Source organism: Polypterus senegalus, chromosome 15 (assembly GCF_016835505.1).
Source record: "Polypterus senegalus isolate Bchr_013 chromosome 15, ASM1683550v1, whole genome shotgun sequence".
Taxonomy (NCBI): Eukaryota; Metazoa; Chordata; class Cladistia; order Polypteriformes; family Polypteridae; genus Polypterus; species Polypterus senegalus.
The window spans coordinates 99,613,446-99,632,235 of record NC_053168.1 but is presented as its reverse complement, the minus strand read 5'-3'; the positions used below and the strand labels follow the sequence as shown (position 1 = coordinate 99,632,235).

Below are 18,790 nucleotides of genomic sequence, written 5' to 3'. Positions count from 1 at the left end.
TACCTGGACATTTCACTGGGGTTCATTAGCTTCCAGGTGATTCTTTGTGGAAGGATTTATTAAACTTATTAACTTTGAAGCCATTCATAAAATCAGGGACTTAATCATAAATGGAATCTGGTAAAATAGGTCTAACTTGCACCACCAAACCTTTTATTTGCTTTAAGGGGACAAGAGGTTAGCCACTTGATGCTACTTTTGAGAAACCTTTGAGTTTGGTGTATTACAGTTAAATAATTTGATCAGGATGTTGATGTGCTCAGCATAGCCAGAGCTGCTCAAGCCAAAGGGCAGAGCAGAAAGGTGAGCTCCTCATGGATGACTGCCATGTTACACTGAGCAAAAGAGTAAAGTATTTGAAATGTTGAATGAAACTAATGTGTTGTACGTAGATGAACTGGAGGATACGTTTATGACTGGGATTGGACAGGATGTGAAAGAGCATGTAGGGAGAATTAGTGCAATGGATGATTCAGTGCTGAATGAGAATTAAAGCACTGTGTCTAGGGAGGAAGGGCTGCATGGATACAAACAAACTGCAGCAAATAAACTGCAAGAGAGTGCAGAGGAGCGGTTAGGTGTTTGGAACAGTTCATTGTGCAATGTTTACAGAGAACGAATTGCTGTTTGATGATGGAACTAAAAAGTGCAATGGGAAGGCGTTCAACTAGGACACTGCCTCCACTACATTCCACATCACTGCGAGTATCAAGCGCTCGTCAAATGAGTGTGGCTGCTTCAAGCCCTGCAAGTAAGACAAGTTTTTTTTTTGTGTATGTCACATGATTCAAATTATGTGCTACAGCTCATGGAGTATTGTGAGGTACTTCTGCCAGGAAAACCTATGGCAGACCAGGAGCTCATCAGGACTTTAAACACAGCATTGCGGGGAAATGCTACAAACTGACGGTTAGCCACCTGGAAGAACATTACAAACTTTTTAGGACCTTTCTTGCCTACTGATTTGCAAATGCCAATACAGATGCCAATGCAATGTAATTGTGATTTTGCTTATAATATTAGAGTGCTATGTGTACAGCGGCATCCGGATATGTTGGAAGAGAAAGAAACTGAGCATCACATTTTAAAGCTGTGTTCCCCACAGTACCAAAAACACCAAGTACACAGTCCAGCACAAAACCCTCTTCTTCTCTCTCCACCTCCACTCCCTTTCCTAGCAAGCTTCGTCCACCTCCTCCCGACTCTCCCGGATCTCGGAGTAGTGGTGGCTGGCTCTTTTTATAGGACACCCAGAAGGACTCCAGGTGTCCAATGAGCTTCTTCTGGCAGCACTTCTGGGTGTGACAGAAATGCTACTAAACAGGGCTCGGCAAATGTCCAGACGCCTCCTGGCAGTGGCCACGGACCCCAACAGGGTTGACCTTCTATGCTCCAAACCCATGACCCTGCTGCAAGCCAGGGGGCTGCCCTCTAGCATTCCGGGGAGATAATGCACTCAAGAAGCTCTCTCCCCCAGTCCTTCTGATATCCACCACATTATCTCTCTCTCTCTCTATATATATATATATAGAATCCAACGTCTGTCTGTATGGCTGTCCGCTTTTTACAAGAGAATAACGGATTTAGATCAGGTTTTTTCTATAATTTGCTTGAACATTCTGGTTGGTTTTGCGACTTCTCTCATCGTGCTAAGAATCATAGTTTCCTTGCAGGAGCGATATACTCATGTTAATGTGAAACAGAGGCTGTGGGCCGAGGGGAGGGGGAAGCGCAACGTCAGGAGTGGGGAGCCGCACATGGCCCTCCTCGCTGTCCTTTTTCACTAATACGTGGGCCGAGCTGTGGGGTACGGTTAGTATAAAAACAAAGAAGGTATTATGACAGGATAACCTTTTTGAAACCACAGCTTTATGCAGGGATGTCATGTGAGAAATACATCACATTTTGTAATTTTAATGTGTCATTTTGCAAAAAATCGTTTAACGCTAGATAACTGGAATCTCTCACTGCCCCAAGGGCAGTATATACTGTAATAACAAAACGCATATAATGTATAGGGCGGCACGGTGGCGCAGTGGGTAACGCTGCTGCCTTGCAGTTAGGAGACCTGGGTTCGCTTCCCGGGTTCTCCCCATGTCTGTGTGAGTTTCCTCCCACAGTCCAAAGACATGCAGGTTAGGTGCATTGGCGATTCTAAATTGTCCCGTTTGTGTGCGCCCTGCTGTGGGCTGGCACCCTGCCCGGGGTTTGTTTCCTGCCTTGCGCTGGGCTGGGATTGGGATTGGCTGACCCCCGTGACCCTGTCGTTAGGATATAGCGGGTTGGATGATGGATGGATATAATGTGTAATAAAAGAAATGTACAACATTAATGGCATATCTACAGCCTAAACATCTATTTTTTTAAGCTTAACACTTCCACATAGAGCAACCCATCATTCATTTCCTGAACCTGCCTATTTCATGTTAAGTGTTTAGGCTACCAAAGAATAATATTGCAACAAGATGATGTTTAAGGCAGGAGGCAACCCTAGATGGGACTTCAGTCCATTACAGCACAGCAATGCAAAAGTGTGTAAATGTGCAAAAACAACAGAAAACCATCACCTTGCATCATCCTTTTAGTGAAAGCAAACCATTTGAGTGGTTGAATACAGGATCCACAATTTAATTGATTAAAAAGTGTAACATTATATGGATTCATTGACAAAGTCCTCAAACTGAATATTAAAAATGATTACCAATAACTGTCAAACATGTCACTTAAAACAGGCCATGTAACAGAGTAAGACACTTAGTTTAGTGATATTATACAGTATGAAATTCAAGTATTATCTGATTTAATAACTAAAACCTGGGATGTTAGTGGACGGACTACCTTATGAGTTTAGTTGGCTTACACTAATAACCCATTTATTACTTTGTTCACAATTGACAGTTTTAAAGTTAGGCCAGAGATGAAGTCCACAAACACAGACCTCCAGTGAGTTTACAATTTGTTTAACTCTTTCAGGGCAGATGTCAGCTTTTGTCGAAATTCAGGGGTAGGGGATGGTAATCAGCTGTAAGCCGCAGCAAAACTTGCCGGTATGTTTTAGTTCGACTCTCTTTGCTAGAAGGAAAGTTAGCGTTTTGATTCCTTGCATGTGCATGAGTAGCAAAGACTAACCAACCTCTAAAATGGCATCGACATCTGGCGGGAGACCGAAGCAAATGCACAAAGCAAAATACTCCGTGGATGACGTTTTGCGTATTATCGTTGAATCAGACTCTGGCTTGTTGGACTCCGATTTTGATGCACGTGATCTGGAGATGGAGATCGAAAATGAAGGTGAGGTACCAACATCAGGTGATCGGTCCCCAGCTGATCGTAGCGCTGAATATGTTTTTGTAGCTGATGCGCCTACAGCAACGTTCACCAGGGAGGACCACCAATTACAATGACAAGAGGTACAAACCAGATTGTGTTGAACTGCGATTGCCACCTCCAAGCGAAAACAGCCAGGCAGTCGGCCGCGTGTGCATTTCTGCTGGTCATCGAGCTTCCCCTGGGCAGGCGCTGCTGCCAAAGACTCCAAACAGGCGCCAACAGCAGCCACAGCACGCAGCAACAGATGTTTTATGTTGATTTATATGCAAAGCCATTGCTCTTTGTGCTTTTTTTGGAAAAACTATTCAGCCCTCAAAGAGTTATAATTCAGTGTTTTAGATAGATAGATAGATAGATAGATAGATAGATAGATAGATAGATAGATAGATAGATAGATAGATAGATAGATAGATAGATAGATAGATACTTTATTAATCCCAAGGGGAAATTCACATAATCCAGCAGCAATATACTGATACAAAGAAACAATATTAAATTAAATAGTAATAAAAATGAAAAGAATTAAAATAAAATTAATGTTCGCATTTACTCCCCCGGGTGGAATTGAAGAGCCGCATAGTGTGGGGGAGGAACGATCTCCTCAGTCTGTCAGTGGAACAGGACAGTGACAAAAGTCTGTCACTGAAGCTACTCCTCTGCCTGGAGATGATCCTGTTAAGTGGATGCAGTGGATTCTTCATGATTGACAGGAGTTTGCTTAGTGCCCGTCGCTCTGCCACAGATGTTAAACTGTCCAACTTTAATCCTACAATAGAGCCTGCCTTCTTAACAAGTTTGTCCAGGCGTGAGGCATCTTTCATCTTTATGCTGCCACCCCAGCACACCACCGCGTAAAAGAGGGCACTCGCCACAACCGTCTGGTAGAACATCTGCAGCATCTGTTTTATCTGACAACATCCTTCACATTCAGAACCTTTTTCATTTTTTCTGACATTGCCATGATCTTTTACTGTTTCTGCAGATCGCTTACCAAATTACTCCTAGACTGAAATGATTCCCTCAAATTTCCAGACATTTGTAAAGAGCTAACACTGCCAAACAAACAAACAAACCAATGACTTTTGCACTTGTTTGTGAAAACTCTCAAGCTAGCTGCAGACTTGTACAGTATAGCCAAGCATGAGCATTTTGCTATTGTTCTTCTCTGTTCATGTCAGGGTACCTTATTTAAGGCCTCTGTGACATTTTGGGTGGATCAAGGAAAAGATGAAGGCCTAAGCGAAGGTTTATGGCTGTGGTGAGAGAGGACATGCAGGTGGTGGGGGTAACAGAGCAAGATGCAAAGAACAGGAAGATATGGAAGAAGATGATCTGCTGTAGGAACCCCTAACGGGAGTAGATGAATAAAGAAGAAGAAGAAGAACCTCTAATCTTTTGGTTTGGTTCATACAGAGGTTGACGGGTTAGGTTTGTTGGAATTATGCCAGCTCTGGCCTTGAAGTTCTCACTTGCAGAGCACTTTAGTCCAGTCAATGGTGTGAACCTGGGCTGACCTACAGGTGTGCACATAAGCTCACATGGTGGTGCTGTTCTTTCATTTCTATTCTCCACTCAAAGCTACTTTCGGGATCCCCCCCGCCCCCTCTTTGACACCCAACACTGCAGTGGTACATCACAGATGTAATGCTGCCTTCATTTCTCAATCTTGTACTTTAGGGAAACAAAAGAGGCCAAGAATTACTTCAGCTATGGTTGACACCACAACCCTCAAAGTGTCATCTTCAAAAACGCCTCCCGTACACACAAAGAACACCAGCACAATGATGCCTTTGAAGTGAGCACTGGAGGAGCAGCAGGCGGCGGAAACAGCGACAGCCAAATACTTGCAGGCATAGTGCTACGCAAAAGCCACGGTAATGGACACTGAAGAAATAAAAAGTGAAAGCAGGACTCCCGCCTGCAGCTGCCAGCTGACAGCACTGTGCCCCGCTTCAGGGCTTAGCAGACAGTAAGCATTCTGCCCTCCCCAACCTGGCGAGACGCCACCAGCATTACAGGGAGGTCTGCCACACATTCATTCGAGTCTGGCTGCAGCCATCACAGGAGCACGGCTGGCATTTCTTTCATCTCTTTCAGGCTCTTACCTTTCAAATGACTTTAGTAGAAAGCAGAGCTGCTAAGTAGCGTTCACACTGGGCTTGTCGTCTCTGCTGACAGCCCACCGACGGCTGCTGCTTTCCAAACCATGGATATCAGAAAACTTCATAAGGCTCTCTGCAGTGACTACAAAAGACGTGTCACGGACAGGGTCTGGTTACGCTCTGTCATATATTCTTTTAAAGATAAATGCAATTTGTTTTAATCGTTCGTTTTCATCTGAACCAGTGAGTTGGGAGAGGTTGCTGAATTTACATTGCTAACACATTTTTTCAAACTAAACTAGCTTCTATTCTATCCATCCGTTATCACATCAACCTAGACCAGCTCTGGGTGGCAGGGGCCCGAGCCTATCCCAGCAGTATTAGGCACAAGGCAGGACTCAACACTGGACGGGGTGTCTTTAGCAGCTCACTTTACACAATTCAGGTATTGAGAGGAGACAGTAGCAATGGTTGTGAGGGAGATGCCAACCCTGAGGGGCTGCCAATCCATTACCGCCAACAGAAAGTCAGTTCTGAGAATGGAAACCAAGTCTTTGTTGTGTACCCAGGGCCTTCTGTGTACGACATTAACTAGCTCTGAAAGCTTGACCATCATTCATCAGTCAACCACCGACTGTTACTCTGCCTGCCACTGTCGCCATGACCCCATCTCTGTGATCTGCTAACTCCATTGAGTCTTTGCTGTTAAATTCCTCAGGTATACTTGTTTTTCTGACGTGGAACTTTACAATGTCGTTTGCTCTTAAAGGAATGCTAGACAGTCGTGTGTAAAAGTCACTCAGTACATCCATTTTCGTTTTTTTCTTTTACAAAATTAATAAAAACAAAACATTCTCAAATCCACTCACTTCATAAAGCCTAATCTGGCAGCTTTTCAGTGCAATGCCCTGGATGGGCCACACTTACAATGACACAAGGCCAACTCAGAGTGACAAAGGCAAATCTGTTAAGCATTGTTTGTCACCTCATTTTAGGGTTTAGTGAGGACTGCATGGCAGTTAATTATGTGCTGACATGTAAAGCCACAGGATTGAAAAAACAGGGCACTGACTTTTTATGTGATTTATAGGAACAATGGCAGAACTTCCCAGCTCAACCCCAAATTCACTCCAGACAAGAATCAAATCAGGAATCAAATACACTGGACTGGCAAAAGCATCCAACAGCAGCACTGTGTCGCCTTCGCCTTTTCATTAGAGGCCACATCACTTCCTGTCTTTCAGCGAGTTCTGTGTTTAGTCCCGTCTTTCTACTCTCCAGCCCCAGAGTCAAACAGCCGTGGTGCCTGTTCTCTTCTTCTAAATGATTTAGAAGGACGTGCGCTGCGGTCACCGCTTTAGGCACACAGCAGCCTATTCATCATCCACCTTCACTCGCTTCTCTTCTGCGCTTCTGGTGATTCCCTTTTTAGGCGCTTTTTCAGTTTGATTTTTCCATTAAAACAGTTCCTGGTTTTTACTGGTGGCCAATAAAAAGTGAGCCGACACAGTGGAGCCCTTAATCTTGAGAGAACGGCTTCTTCAAAAACTACGTCTAGTGATGTTTAAAGAAAAATGAACAAGTGAATTTAAGAGGACTGATGGAAAAAGCAAGTTCAAAAAATGGGTGGCTGGATGGAAAATGAACGGCGGCTGAGCTAAAACAGGAGTGCCCAACTCCAGTCCTGGAGGGCCGCAGTGGCTACAGGTTTTCATTCTAACCCTTTTCTTAATGAGTGACCTATTTTTGCTGATAATTAACTTCTTTTGAATTCATTTTATTTGACTTGCTCTTGAAGACTCAGACCCCTCAATTGTTTCTTTTTCCTTAATTAGCAGCCAAACAAAAATAAGATAGAAAATGAGCCAAAACATGAGCAGCAAACTGTGACCATCATACAATATCTGAAAATAAAGAAAGACGAAGGTCTCAGGAATGCCGATCTGCTCTTAGAAAAGAGAAAATCCACAATTTCGGAATGTCTGCTATTGTACAATGAGAGGAGCCATAAGCCATGGAATTAAAGAACGGGTTTAATTAACGACAAGACTCAGCGCCTCATCAAGAAACTGGTTGGAGTGAAATTGGTTGGCGTTTGAGTGCCCTGACTTAGTTGGTCTTCTGTTTGCTCACTCAACTTCACATTTCACTTCTGTGTGGGTGCCATTTAAGGAAAGAAATGAAGCAATTCAGAGGAACAATGAAGAGATTCAGGGAAACATTTCTTAAAAGCCAAGTCAAATAAAATGAATTCAAAAGAAGTTAATTAGCAGAAAAAACGGGTCACTAATTAAGAAAAGGGTTAGAATGAAAACCTGAAGCCATTGCGGCCCTCCAGGACTGGAGTTGGGCACCCCTGAAAAGATTCACTTACAGATGCAGAGTCACCTGGTGGGCAGGTGTGGTGAAGGGGCAGCACACAGTAATGGCCTCTGTAAAAGTCAACCATTCTTCTAAAAGCACTCAACTAGCAGCATACATGAGCAGCAGGCCTTAGCTGTCAGCTTCCTTCAACCATTTTCAAAGCATTTTTCCAGGATACAAATCAAAGCCAGACCATGTAGAGTCAAACATGAGAAGTTCAATGTTCATTACAGAACAGGCTTAGCAAACACACGAAGATGGAGAAAGACTGCCAGACACATCTCTGACTTATCACAAACACACACACACACTAGTGCCAAGCTTTCTTCCACAACTAACTCTGAAACAAGTGCCTTGGACCCATTCTGCATTTCAATATATGTGCGAGGCCTGCAGAAGTCCCCTTTGTACATTATGCTGTCCGCATCACTAAATTTACTAATAATTTACATGAAGATTTATTTTTGGTAGGAAAAAAATGCACAGCTTTAAGAAAGCAACACCAAAATACTGCATGTCATCCAACCAAAACTGCTCATTCGCCACTCGAGCCTGGAAACCAAACCTTGAACCACAGCCAGGACACAGGGCCGTAGCGCACACTGAAGAGAGGACATACAAACTCCACATGGATAGATAGATAGATAGATAGATAGATAGATAGATAGATAGATAGATAGATAGATAGATAGATAGATAGATAGATAGATAGATAGATAGATAGATAGATAGATAGATAGATAGATAGATAGATAGATAGATAGATAGACAGATAGATAGATAGATAGATACTTTATTAATCCCAAGGGGAAATTCACATACATTCATTAGTAACTGGGCTGACACTCAAATACACAATCTAAGAAGATCCACTACGTCACAGTGCCTTTCAAGAATGTCATCCATAGGCCTAATTTTGGGTCTTAGTGGTGAGGTGTCATTTTGTGGACACTCCTGCTATAAGGCAGATGGAAAAAATGAGCTTCTTAGTGGGAAATACAATATGGGCTTCTCATCTTATTCTATGATATCCATCCAGCTTCTTAACTCGCTTATGCAGGGCCGAATCACAAGGCAGCTGGAGCCGTAGCAATCACCTTGGGTGCAAAGCACTCTGGGTACCACACATCAAACACATTCAAGGTTTGTTTGTTCTTTTGTATGCCATTTTCTTGCATTTCTCAGTAAGGTTGCACCCTTGGGGTTGGAACAATCAAAGTGGTCACATTTTTTGGGAGGTGTGATTGATTCACTTTTATCGAGTGACATACTATAAGTAGCTTACGTTCATTAGGATTAGCAGGTGGGAAGTAACTTTCAACTGAGATACCCGCTTGATGCTATCAGTGAGAAGACACTGCAATAAAATATAAAGCACAAACACTTAGGATGGCAGGGCCAGATTACTAATACTTATTTGCAGTTGGTAATCTTTGTATTATTTAGTTAGGTAATCCACACAAGGGATTTCTCTGCAAGCCGTAGTACTCCACGAGAAAAGAAGCATCTCATCTTGCACAAAAGAGAACTGATCTGAAATTATCTAACTAAATAATCAAATCGAAAATCACCATGAGGGACGACTCGTCGTGTGTGAGAAGCAAACCAGAGCCAGGACTGCTTATGCTTGTTTCTCATTTGAAAAAAAAAAGATTGTTCACCCACTGTTAAACACGTGATGATGTGAAGTTTGTTGCATTTTCATGTGTGATGACTCTGATTCTCATTGGTTGCTTCAAGAGAAGGGTATCCACTTAAAAAAAAAGGGAAAAGACCCTGAATGTGCCTCTTTTTTACCTGATATATCACATTTTGTTTGACTAGTATAGTAGTGTGTTTTATAACTTGTGCAATAGGTTGTGCAGTATTAAACAAATTATTAATTACTAGCCATCCCTCGCGGCTTCGCCCGCATATTAGTGAAACAGGACAGTGAGGAGGGCCCGGCCCAGCTCTCTACTCCTGACGTCACTCTTCCCCCTCACCTCGGCCCGCAGCCTTTGTCTCACATTAGCGCCAATATATCACTCCTGCAAGCGAACTGTGGTTCTTAGCACAATGAGAGAAGTCGTAAAATCAACCAGAATGTTCAAGCAAATTATTGAAAAAAGAAAAAGATCTAAATCCGTTAAGTAGTTCTCTCTTGAAAAGCGGACAGATATACAAACGGGTCTAAAAAACTGTAAGAAATTTTGAGCTTGGACCACAAAAGTTTTGCAACCATTTCTTAGCGAACACCTATGGACCAAGGGTAACTTACATGTCAAATTTCAAGTCCCAAGTCCTCATGGTTCGGGAGATTTCATGATGAGTGAGTCAGTGGTATTTGGCATTTTTTATATATATATGATAGATAGATAGATTATTCTATTTATCTAGGTATTATAGCTTTGTTCTGACTTATTTTGCTGGTTAATTTTGATATTTTGTTTTTCAGCTCAACTCAGTGTCTTATTAACTGAAATGTTTTCAAATAATCAAATTATTATGTTGCAGGAAAGCTATACAATTTATCACATCATCAATATATTTAAGTAAACGGGCTGGAATGATTTATATTGCATCCTTTCAGGTGTACTACTAAAATATTTTCAAGCCCAATCTCCATTTGACGCTAATGGCCACTCTGCCTCTTCTCCCTGCACCCCATACCAGCAAGTTAAGGGTACCATTCAGCCCACCCTCTCCCCAGTCTCAGATACACGCACTCACTGGTGCCAGCCAGCTACTGTCTCATTACCACGAATTGCCAGCTGTTGAGACAGGCATATTAGATAAAGCAAGACAGCCCCTTCATTACGCCATCACTTGCTCTTGCTGACTGGCCTCCTGTCCTGTCTGATTCATTTAGATGTGATTTGGTCACTTTAAATAACGGACAGTTTCACCTTTCCAAAAAAAAAAAAAAAGAGATGATGGCAGAAGCTGTCATAACTAAAATAGTGAACCAGGAAAAAAAAAAAAAGAAGCTGGCTCAACTACTGAAAAACAAATTCCCTACATTGTTTCTGTTGCAAATTATATTCAACAAAAAACTACAATTTGATCCATTAAGGACTTGGTGAACACTGAAAGCACATGAAAGGAGCTAGAATTCGCCTTAAAAGTGGCTCAACAATTGATACACAAGAGATGACCCTCTTGGAGTGTGAGAGCCAGCGAGGGTCTCACTTGTTCAGAGGTGATACTTCGGTCTGCAGCACACACAAATCTTGCTTCACATACACCGTACACCACACAAACAATTGCCATTTTTTGAATGAAGCTGAACCTCTTGCCACATTTGAACCTGTTTTGAAACAGCGTGTCAGATATGTGGAGAGTGGCACTGGCACCCACACCACCTACCTTAGCAAAACAAAATGAGCTTCTTAATTCTGTAACTGAGATGGTAATTGAGTAGATAGTGAGGGACATCAAGCAGTCCAGACTTTACTCCATTACTTTGAATTGCATACCTGATGTTAGCCATGAGCAGCAAACTTCACTAATTATACGAATGATCGCACTGGAGGAAGTACCCAGGATTAAAGGGCACTTTCTCCCAGCAACAGATATGACAGGAGAGATTCTGACTTCTTTTGTTCTGGACAGAATATTCCTTTTGATGACTGCAGAAGGCAATCATGTGGCAATGGTGCCACCATGAGGGGTAAGCACAAAGGTGTGCAGAGAAGACTTCTGTAAAAAAAATTCAGCGGTTCTTTGTGCCATGTGCTGCCCACCCCCTGAATTTAGTCGTAGAAGATGCAATGCCAATCCAACTAACCTGCATGTCTTTGGATTGGAGCAGGAAACCCACATGGACAGCAATAGAAAATAAAACATAACCAACTCGGCCAGAAATGGCATTTTGTAGTTGCATTATATGGCACATGTTGATATGTATTTAGTTTGATTTTACTTTTAACAAAAAAAGCACCTACCCTTTTCCTCGCATTTTGTGCGGCCTGAGATGCAAATCAACAGTTGCGTCCAGGCTTCTCCCAAACCACCAACTGAAAATCCGTCCAAATACAATAAATGAGAAGGTGTGACGTCACACGTGGTCATTCCCATAGCACGTGACCGCCTGAAGTGCCACCATGGCGGTTTCCCGCTTCCACTCGGATGCACTGTTTTCCACAAGAAGCATCCGCCTTACAATGTGGCCTCACAGACAGATCTGGCACGCCTGATCAGAGAGCTCAAAACATGTTTATGTGGTCAGTTTAGGTCCAGAAGGGGTATGTTGGCTGTCAGAGCCATGCTGTGCAGCCCAGCAGTGTCGTGATGCTGATAGAAGGCGAGGGGAATTTCATTCACGACCCTCTCGAGCGCAAACGTCTATCAGATAGAATGCTGCATCTGCTCAGTGGTGTAAAGAGGGTTGGAAGGCAGCCAGACTGTCTCATTATGTCACCAGTCAGACGACTGAGGATGCCAGCGAGGGTGAGTAGAATCAAAGAAGACGGCTTGCAGCAGACCACAAGCACAAGTTCACCTGCGCGGCTATGCAGACGCTCTCTTCCACATTCTGCATTATGGCCTCGGAGCTGTAACATCAGGCAAGTCAAAATGAAAACTAAAATGTTACAAAATATTGTAATAGAATGTGTAAACACCTAGAAAGTTTTAACTGTTACAGTAGATGCTGATGGTATGGTGGTATTTCATCACAAATAAGACTGTGATGCTGTACATGTGACAGAATGCCAAATCATATTGATAGCAGTCACAAATAAATGTTTCTTTTCCCTGTAAAAACAACTGACGGCAGACCACACCAACTCTCGGGATCCCATGATTAGAAATACAAGTGTCACAATGCCACTGCCTGTGGGACTGCAAGTGTGCCCACATCATTCTGTGGTCTTCCACATCTTTACAGAAAATGGTTCTTGAGGTCTAAAATATCTGCCATCTCTTTCACGAGCCCTGGCACTATCTCAGATTCTGATTTTCAAAAGTAATACCATTAAGTCCTTCTGCAATCAAAACAGGCACTGTTGTCTAAGGAAGCAGTTTGCTTACCTGGCACACTCGCTGGCTGCAGGGCTGGGAGGGCTGTTGCCACCTTCTGGAGCTGTTGTAATGACTCCCGTCAATCTGACACCCTGGACGAGAAGTAAAGATGTTAAGTCACTGTGCACCCCAGCTCCTGTGGTGAAACGCACATTTAGCTGCTTTCAGTTTCTTCTGACGCTATTTAGGGGTCACACTGACTATGAGTGAAAAGAGGTGGAAGCCAAGAGGACGTGAGGGCACCATGATGAACTAGACTATTAGTGTTGTGTAGTGAAGTAGTTAGAGCATTGCCCCCACTACTTCAACGGCTGTATTCAGCTTAATGTGTTGGTGACAGAGTGTGTGGCACTGTTGGCTAACTGTTCACCATCACCAGCGTGGGCTCGCACACTGGCAGTGGATTACTACATCGTACATTGCATCCATTAATGTTAAGCCATTAAGGCAGGAGAATGCTTCCCTTTTCTCATCACCACTGATGTAATGTTTTAAACATTTAAAGATAAGGAAACCCATTGACTGATGACCTCCTAAACTGATAGTTTTAGGATACTCATTAATTGTAATAATGTCAGATAAATAAGGAATTGAAATCCCCAACCCTTCAAAGTCAGTCATCAGTCTTTCACCAATACACATTTTTAGTCCGGCTGTTTCCATTATAGGAGTACACACTGATAGAGAGCATTGCTGCATCCACCACACGACAAACCAACGCAGGATCCCAGATTAGGACCTGAGTGCAGCCATGCAATGGGTGACTACACCAGTGTGAGGTTTTTTATGGTGGCTGGGGTGCCAATTCTGCCACCAACCCCCAGGTTTTTCTTAACAGGTTGGAGGGTCTGGATGCAGATCAACGTCATACCCAGGACGGAGAAATTGCATGTTAAGGGCCTTGCTCAAGGGCCCAATGGAGTAGAGTCACTTTTGGCATTTATGGGATTCAAACCAGCAACCTTCCGATTGCCAGCACAAATCCCTAGCCTCAGAGCCACCACATCGCCCATTATAGGCCATCCCATCAGGCACATGGCTGGATAAGGCACTAGGCACCCAAGGGCGCATTCTTACTCACTAACACCATTTAATCTCAACTGCTCATTCTTGGGACGCAGGAGGAAACTAGACTAACCACATGACCCACATGGACATTTGGCAATTCTGCAAATTCTACTCAGACAGCGACTGACCAGAAGAAAAACCCATATCAGGAAAAAGTGCTAACCACGATGCCACCATGCAGCACGGTCATTAAAGAGGTTCTCTTTATTTTATGCAACTCATTTTGTGTGGTCATTATGCCAAACTGATTTACTAGAACAGTCAGCAAGATTTGCAGAGCCATAAAAGAATACGAGTAGAGGTAGCGAAGGCCCTTTAAACCGGCAATGTTAGAGGGTTCAAGCAGTGGCACTTGCCACACCGTCCTTCACAACAAAATGACCTAATTTAACTGAAAGGCCTCATCTGAAAGCCATATCCTGACTGCCCATCCCTCTTTGACTAGCCCAAAGATGCAGTATGCGCTCACTGAGAACGCTTGCCTTTTCCTTTGCCTCATGTCCTGTTTCAGTGACTCTTACCTTTGCACTTTTGACAGCACGCACCCCTCTGTTTAACCACCAGAGCACAGTCTTTAGGGATGAGTGGACATTTCTCACGCTTGCAGGTCACCTCTTTGTTCTGCAATGAAAAGTAATACATAAGAATTAAAATGTCTGCCATGCTGGAAACTAGAAGATGTGCCGCTATTATTGCACTCCAGTGACTTCTCAAAGGATTACAATTGCAGTTTTGGTGCAGTGCCAGGAGAGGCCACCAGAGGCAGCTCCACAGATGTGAGGGCGCAGCTACTGATCTCAGAGGACGTGTGGAGTGCTGCACATTAATGTCTCTTTGAACTTTGAATGCCTTCCTTAACTAGTTCTGCTTAGATTCTTTGGTAGCCCAGTGGCTAAGTGCGGCTGCCTCAGAATCCCGTCGTCTGTGTTTACACGAGTCTGCATGTTTTTCTTTGGATCTCCTCCCGGGACCAACAGACATGTTAGTTCAATTGGCAGTCATTTGGTGGACAGGCACCCTGTGCTGCCCGTTTCCTGCCATGTATCCTGTGCTGGTTGGTTAGGCCCCCATGACCCTGGATTGCTTCAAGCAGTTTTGAGAATATTATATCCTAATTACATTTGAATGAATTGTGTTAATAAGAATTAATTATAAACACTCTGAAGTCAATTTAGTCTTTTATTTACTGGCACCTCCTGACTACTGGTATGAGAAAATCCCCACAAGTAATACACCTTTGAGACTCTTTTGATGTCTAGTCACAGTATGTAAGATGTCCCCCTAGTTTTTGGCCCTCTAGACCCAAAATACCCTCATTTGCAGGACATTTTTGGACCCAGTTTTGTTCAGGCAATTAAATCTTTATGTTAAAGGGTAAACCGATAGGTGTCTGATCAGAAGGAATTAAAGCTGTGCAGGACACATCGTCTGACCCCAGCGGTTCAACCCCTAATGGGCTACAAAGAGTCAAAGTTGCTCCTTTTCACAACACATCAGTAATACAGACATGTGGAGCGCCACTTTATGTAATTTCGAGGATGCTGATCACAAATACTGTATGTGTTTTATATTTGATTCTTTACTGGCGGTCCTAGCCCTCTAAGAGCTACTCCCAGAAGGTTAAAAATGACAAATTTCAAACATAAGCACATGGGGAATTGTTTTAGATTATTTCAAGCTCAGCGATTACAAATAAGGGAGGCACAGTGGGTAGCGCTGCTGCCTCGCAGTAAGGAGACCCTGGTTCGCTTCCCGGGTCCTCCCTGCGTGAAGTTTCCATGTTCTCCCCGTGTCTGCGTGGGTTTCTTCTGGGTGCTCTGGTTTCGTCCCACCGCTGCGTTGGCGATCCTAAGATGTCCTTAGTATGTGTGTGCCCTGCGCTGGCTGGGATTGGCTCCAGCAGACCTCCGTGACCCTGTGTTAGGATGTAGCGGGTTGGACAATGACTGACTGACTGACTGACGACATTTTGGATTTTTCATCCTTTACTAGGAATCTGATCGTTTGGGGACCTCTGTCAGGGGGTAAAAAGTAATACATTGATATTACAATTGAAAGTATTTAGACTGTAAATTTAAGCACACATTTCAGGATTTTAAAAATAGTTGATGCAACTGTTCTTGTACCTCATGAAGTATAATTACATTTCTTATGAACACCCTGAATTAAGGTGGCTTAGCCTAATCAAGACTTTAAATTTAAAATGGCTGGCCACGTGGATGTGGTTCGGTAAGACGGCCAGGGTGAACTGGTGATTGTCTGCAGCCTCCAACAGAGCTCATCGCCCGACTCCCTAAGTGTCTCTCTGTGTTTGTTACTATTAGTAGTCGGTGGGCAGTTACTCTTCATGAGATTCATCTGTTTTAAGACACAAACAAATGCTGGCATCCCTCTAAAAGCATCAGGTTGAAATGGTGACTGTCTGCTTTTGACATTGCATTGCTCCGCTGCCGGACACACACAATCACCAGTCTGGCGTGTCACCCGCTCCGCCCCAGTCGCTCTCGACTCAACGGCCAGCCGTCTAGTGTGCTAATCTGATCCCACTTCTTACTAGAGCATTAGATGAAAGTGGCCCTGAGGCTACAGTCTCATTGTCACCTTTGTCAGCTGGAGGACAGATACGATCTCAGTGAAGTGCTGTGCTAAGTGCTAACAGAGACGTGAGAGGTGTCTTCAAGTGATCGTGGCTGAGTAGGGCCAGGAGGAGGTGGCCGTGGGTTAAGCACCATAGCTTTTACAAAAAATATCCCTGTGTTCTCTCTGTCCATCTTATGCTCACTAAATCATTTTCCAGAAAAAAACTGATGTCTTTTGGATTGGTGACAGATATAGAATTCATTTCATGTACATGAGAAGTCTGCAGCGGATGGTGGGGAAGATCACGTGAAAGGCGTCTGGTAAAGGGACCTTAAACTGGCCAGGCCTTCTCTAAATGTCTTAAGTGGAGGCAAATTCCTGTCTGAAAGCCAACATGAAAAACGAGATAAAGAGTAAACAATGTGTTGGGAGTACATGGATAGAGAGACGTGGCAGTAAAATGTTATAAACTGAGAAGTGATGTGTATGTGGGGGGCGGGGATACGATTTGGACAAGACAAAGAAAACAAAAGCAGGCGATTTCTTCTGAAGGAAGCCTGCATTTGTGGCGTCAGATGTCCCCGAGTTATTGCCTGCACTTCCTCTGCCACTCAAGTTTTGTCTAGCAATAAAAACAGCAGTGGCCTTTACCCAGGGTAGCCCCTGAGCAACATGACATGTGTTTCTCAGCAGAGCATTGCGCCCAACAGCCGTGTCTTGGAGACGTGAAGCTGTGACAGTGGTGCTGAAGTAGCCGTACTGCCGACTCCTCTCCCCCTCGGGGTGAGCCAGGGCCCAGGGGTCCCACAGTGAGCTTTTCACTCGAATGTACCCTCCAGACATATTCATACAAATTGGAGAAAGAAAGTTAGTCCCAGCATATCTCACCTGGCAGATGCAGCTGATGCATGGATTGTCGGTGATTGTTGGAATCTGTAAGACTTGGCCTTCATTTTCACAGCTGGCCACCGATCCTGCAAGAAACAGCAAAAGAAACAGATTGGGCGCACGCCTCCACTCAGCTGCTGCTCTGTTGCTGTAGGCTGTCAGCTTCAGGGCTCTGGTGTACGACTTGCCTCAGTCCCTCCATTAGGCTTCCACTTTGCAAAGAAGGGTGTGATTTTAACATCATTTCTACTGGGTCTCCTTTATAAGAATGGGGTCCGTCAAAATCCCCCCAGCGATATCCAGTCAGCCATGCCACAGCCTGTCTGCCTTCCCTACGTTACCCTTATCTCTGCCATGTAAGAGAGCCGCTTCAGGGAGTAGGATTTGAGCACACCACTCCCAGGTGACCAGATTAAAAAGCCCCCATGGGGACGCAGCTGCCAAGCCACACGCAGGTGCTCACCCCCAGGCTGGAAGGTATCTCCGTGTCACCACGCACCCTAGGAGCTGCTCACATTTACATCTGATTTTGGAGGAGCGTGTAACCCTTTTATAAATGATGCTGCTTGACTGTCCACCACTGCTCTGTGTCTTATTTGGATATGAAGCCAGCACAACTCTCAGGCTCTTACTCTTTCCGTGTCATTTACTTTGGATTTGGGTGGTCTTGTGTTTTGTTCATATTTCTTCTGCCAGCACTTTGTGCATTGCGCATGGTGCTCAAAAGCCTAAATGGCCACTGTGGACAGTCGCTGGCTTTAAAGGCCTCACCCTTCTTTCTGCTTTCCATCTGAATAATTTCACTTCTAAACACAAGTTGCATAACAGAAATGCCTACATAGGGTTAAAGGTTAAAATGATTTAGCTCGGCGTTGTGTGATGCTCTCTCACGACTCAGGTGACCCAGGTTCAGTTCTTGGCCTGGTGGTGGTCCACATGGAAGCTGCATGGTCTTGCTGGTTTTCTTCCTACATCCTTTAGGTTATTTCTAAACTGACACAGTATGAGTGAGTGAGCACTGGTGCCTTCCCTGGAATGGACTGGTGTCCCTGACCAAGGCTTGGGATTGGCTCTTGAGCAGAGAGATAGAGAGAGAGAGAAAGGTTAGGAGCAGACGCTGATACAGGGCATTTCCGCACCCACTCAGGATCCAGATTAGGACCCGAGTTTAGCCATGCAACGGGTGACACCTCAGCACCACACTAGTTCAGATGGAGAGGAACAGTGTGAGGCTTTTTATGGTGGCTGGAGTAGCAATTCTGCCACCAACCACCAAGTTTTTCTCTGCAGTTTGGAAAAGGGGCTCAAAGCATGAGAGGATGGGTAAACACAGTAAATGAAGACAGATGAAGCACACACTGGCAGCACTGTGCTTACAGAGCAGCACCAGAGGCACCATAATTAATAAATGAAGAGTCAGATTTAAAGAATAAAAGATAATCATAGGACAAGTC

At 44.0% G+C, this 18,790-nt stretch overlaps 1 protein-coding gene across 2 annotated transcripts in view; it reads right to left on the bottom strand.

Annotated features, from left to right (window-relative positions):
- The window catches only part of bmper (BMP binding endothelial regulator), a 51,547-nt gene that overhangs the window by 22,285 nt on the left and 10,472 nt on the right, over positions 1-18,790 (bottom strand). For both annotated transcript variants that reach the window (XM_039736752.1, XM_039736753.1), the window contains exons 2-4: positions 17,337-17,422; positions 14,390-14,489; positions 12,810-12,892 (exon numbers count right to left, since the gene is read on the bottom strand). In XM_039736752.1, the coding sequence (XP_039592686.1) occupies positions 12,810-12,892; positions 14,390-14,489; positions 17,337-17,422 (269 nt within the window). The remainder of the gene's footprint in view (positions 1-12,809; positions 12,893-14,389; positions 14,490-17,336; positions 17,423-18,790) is intronic.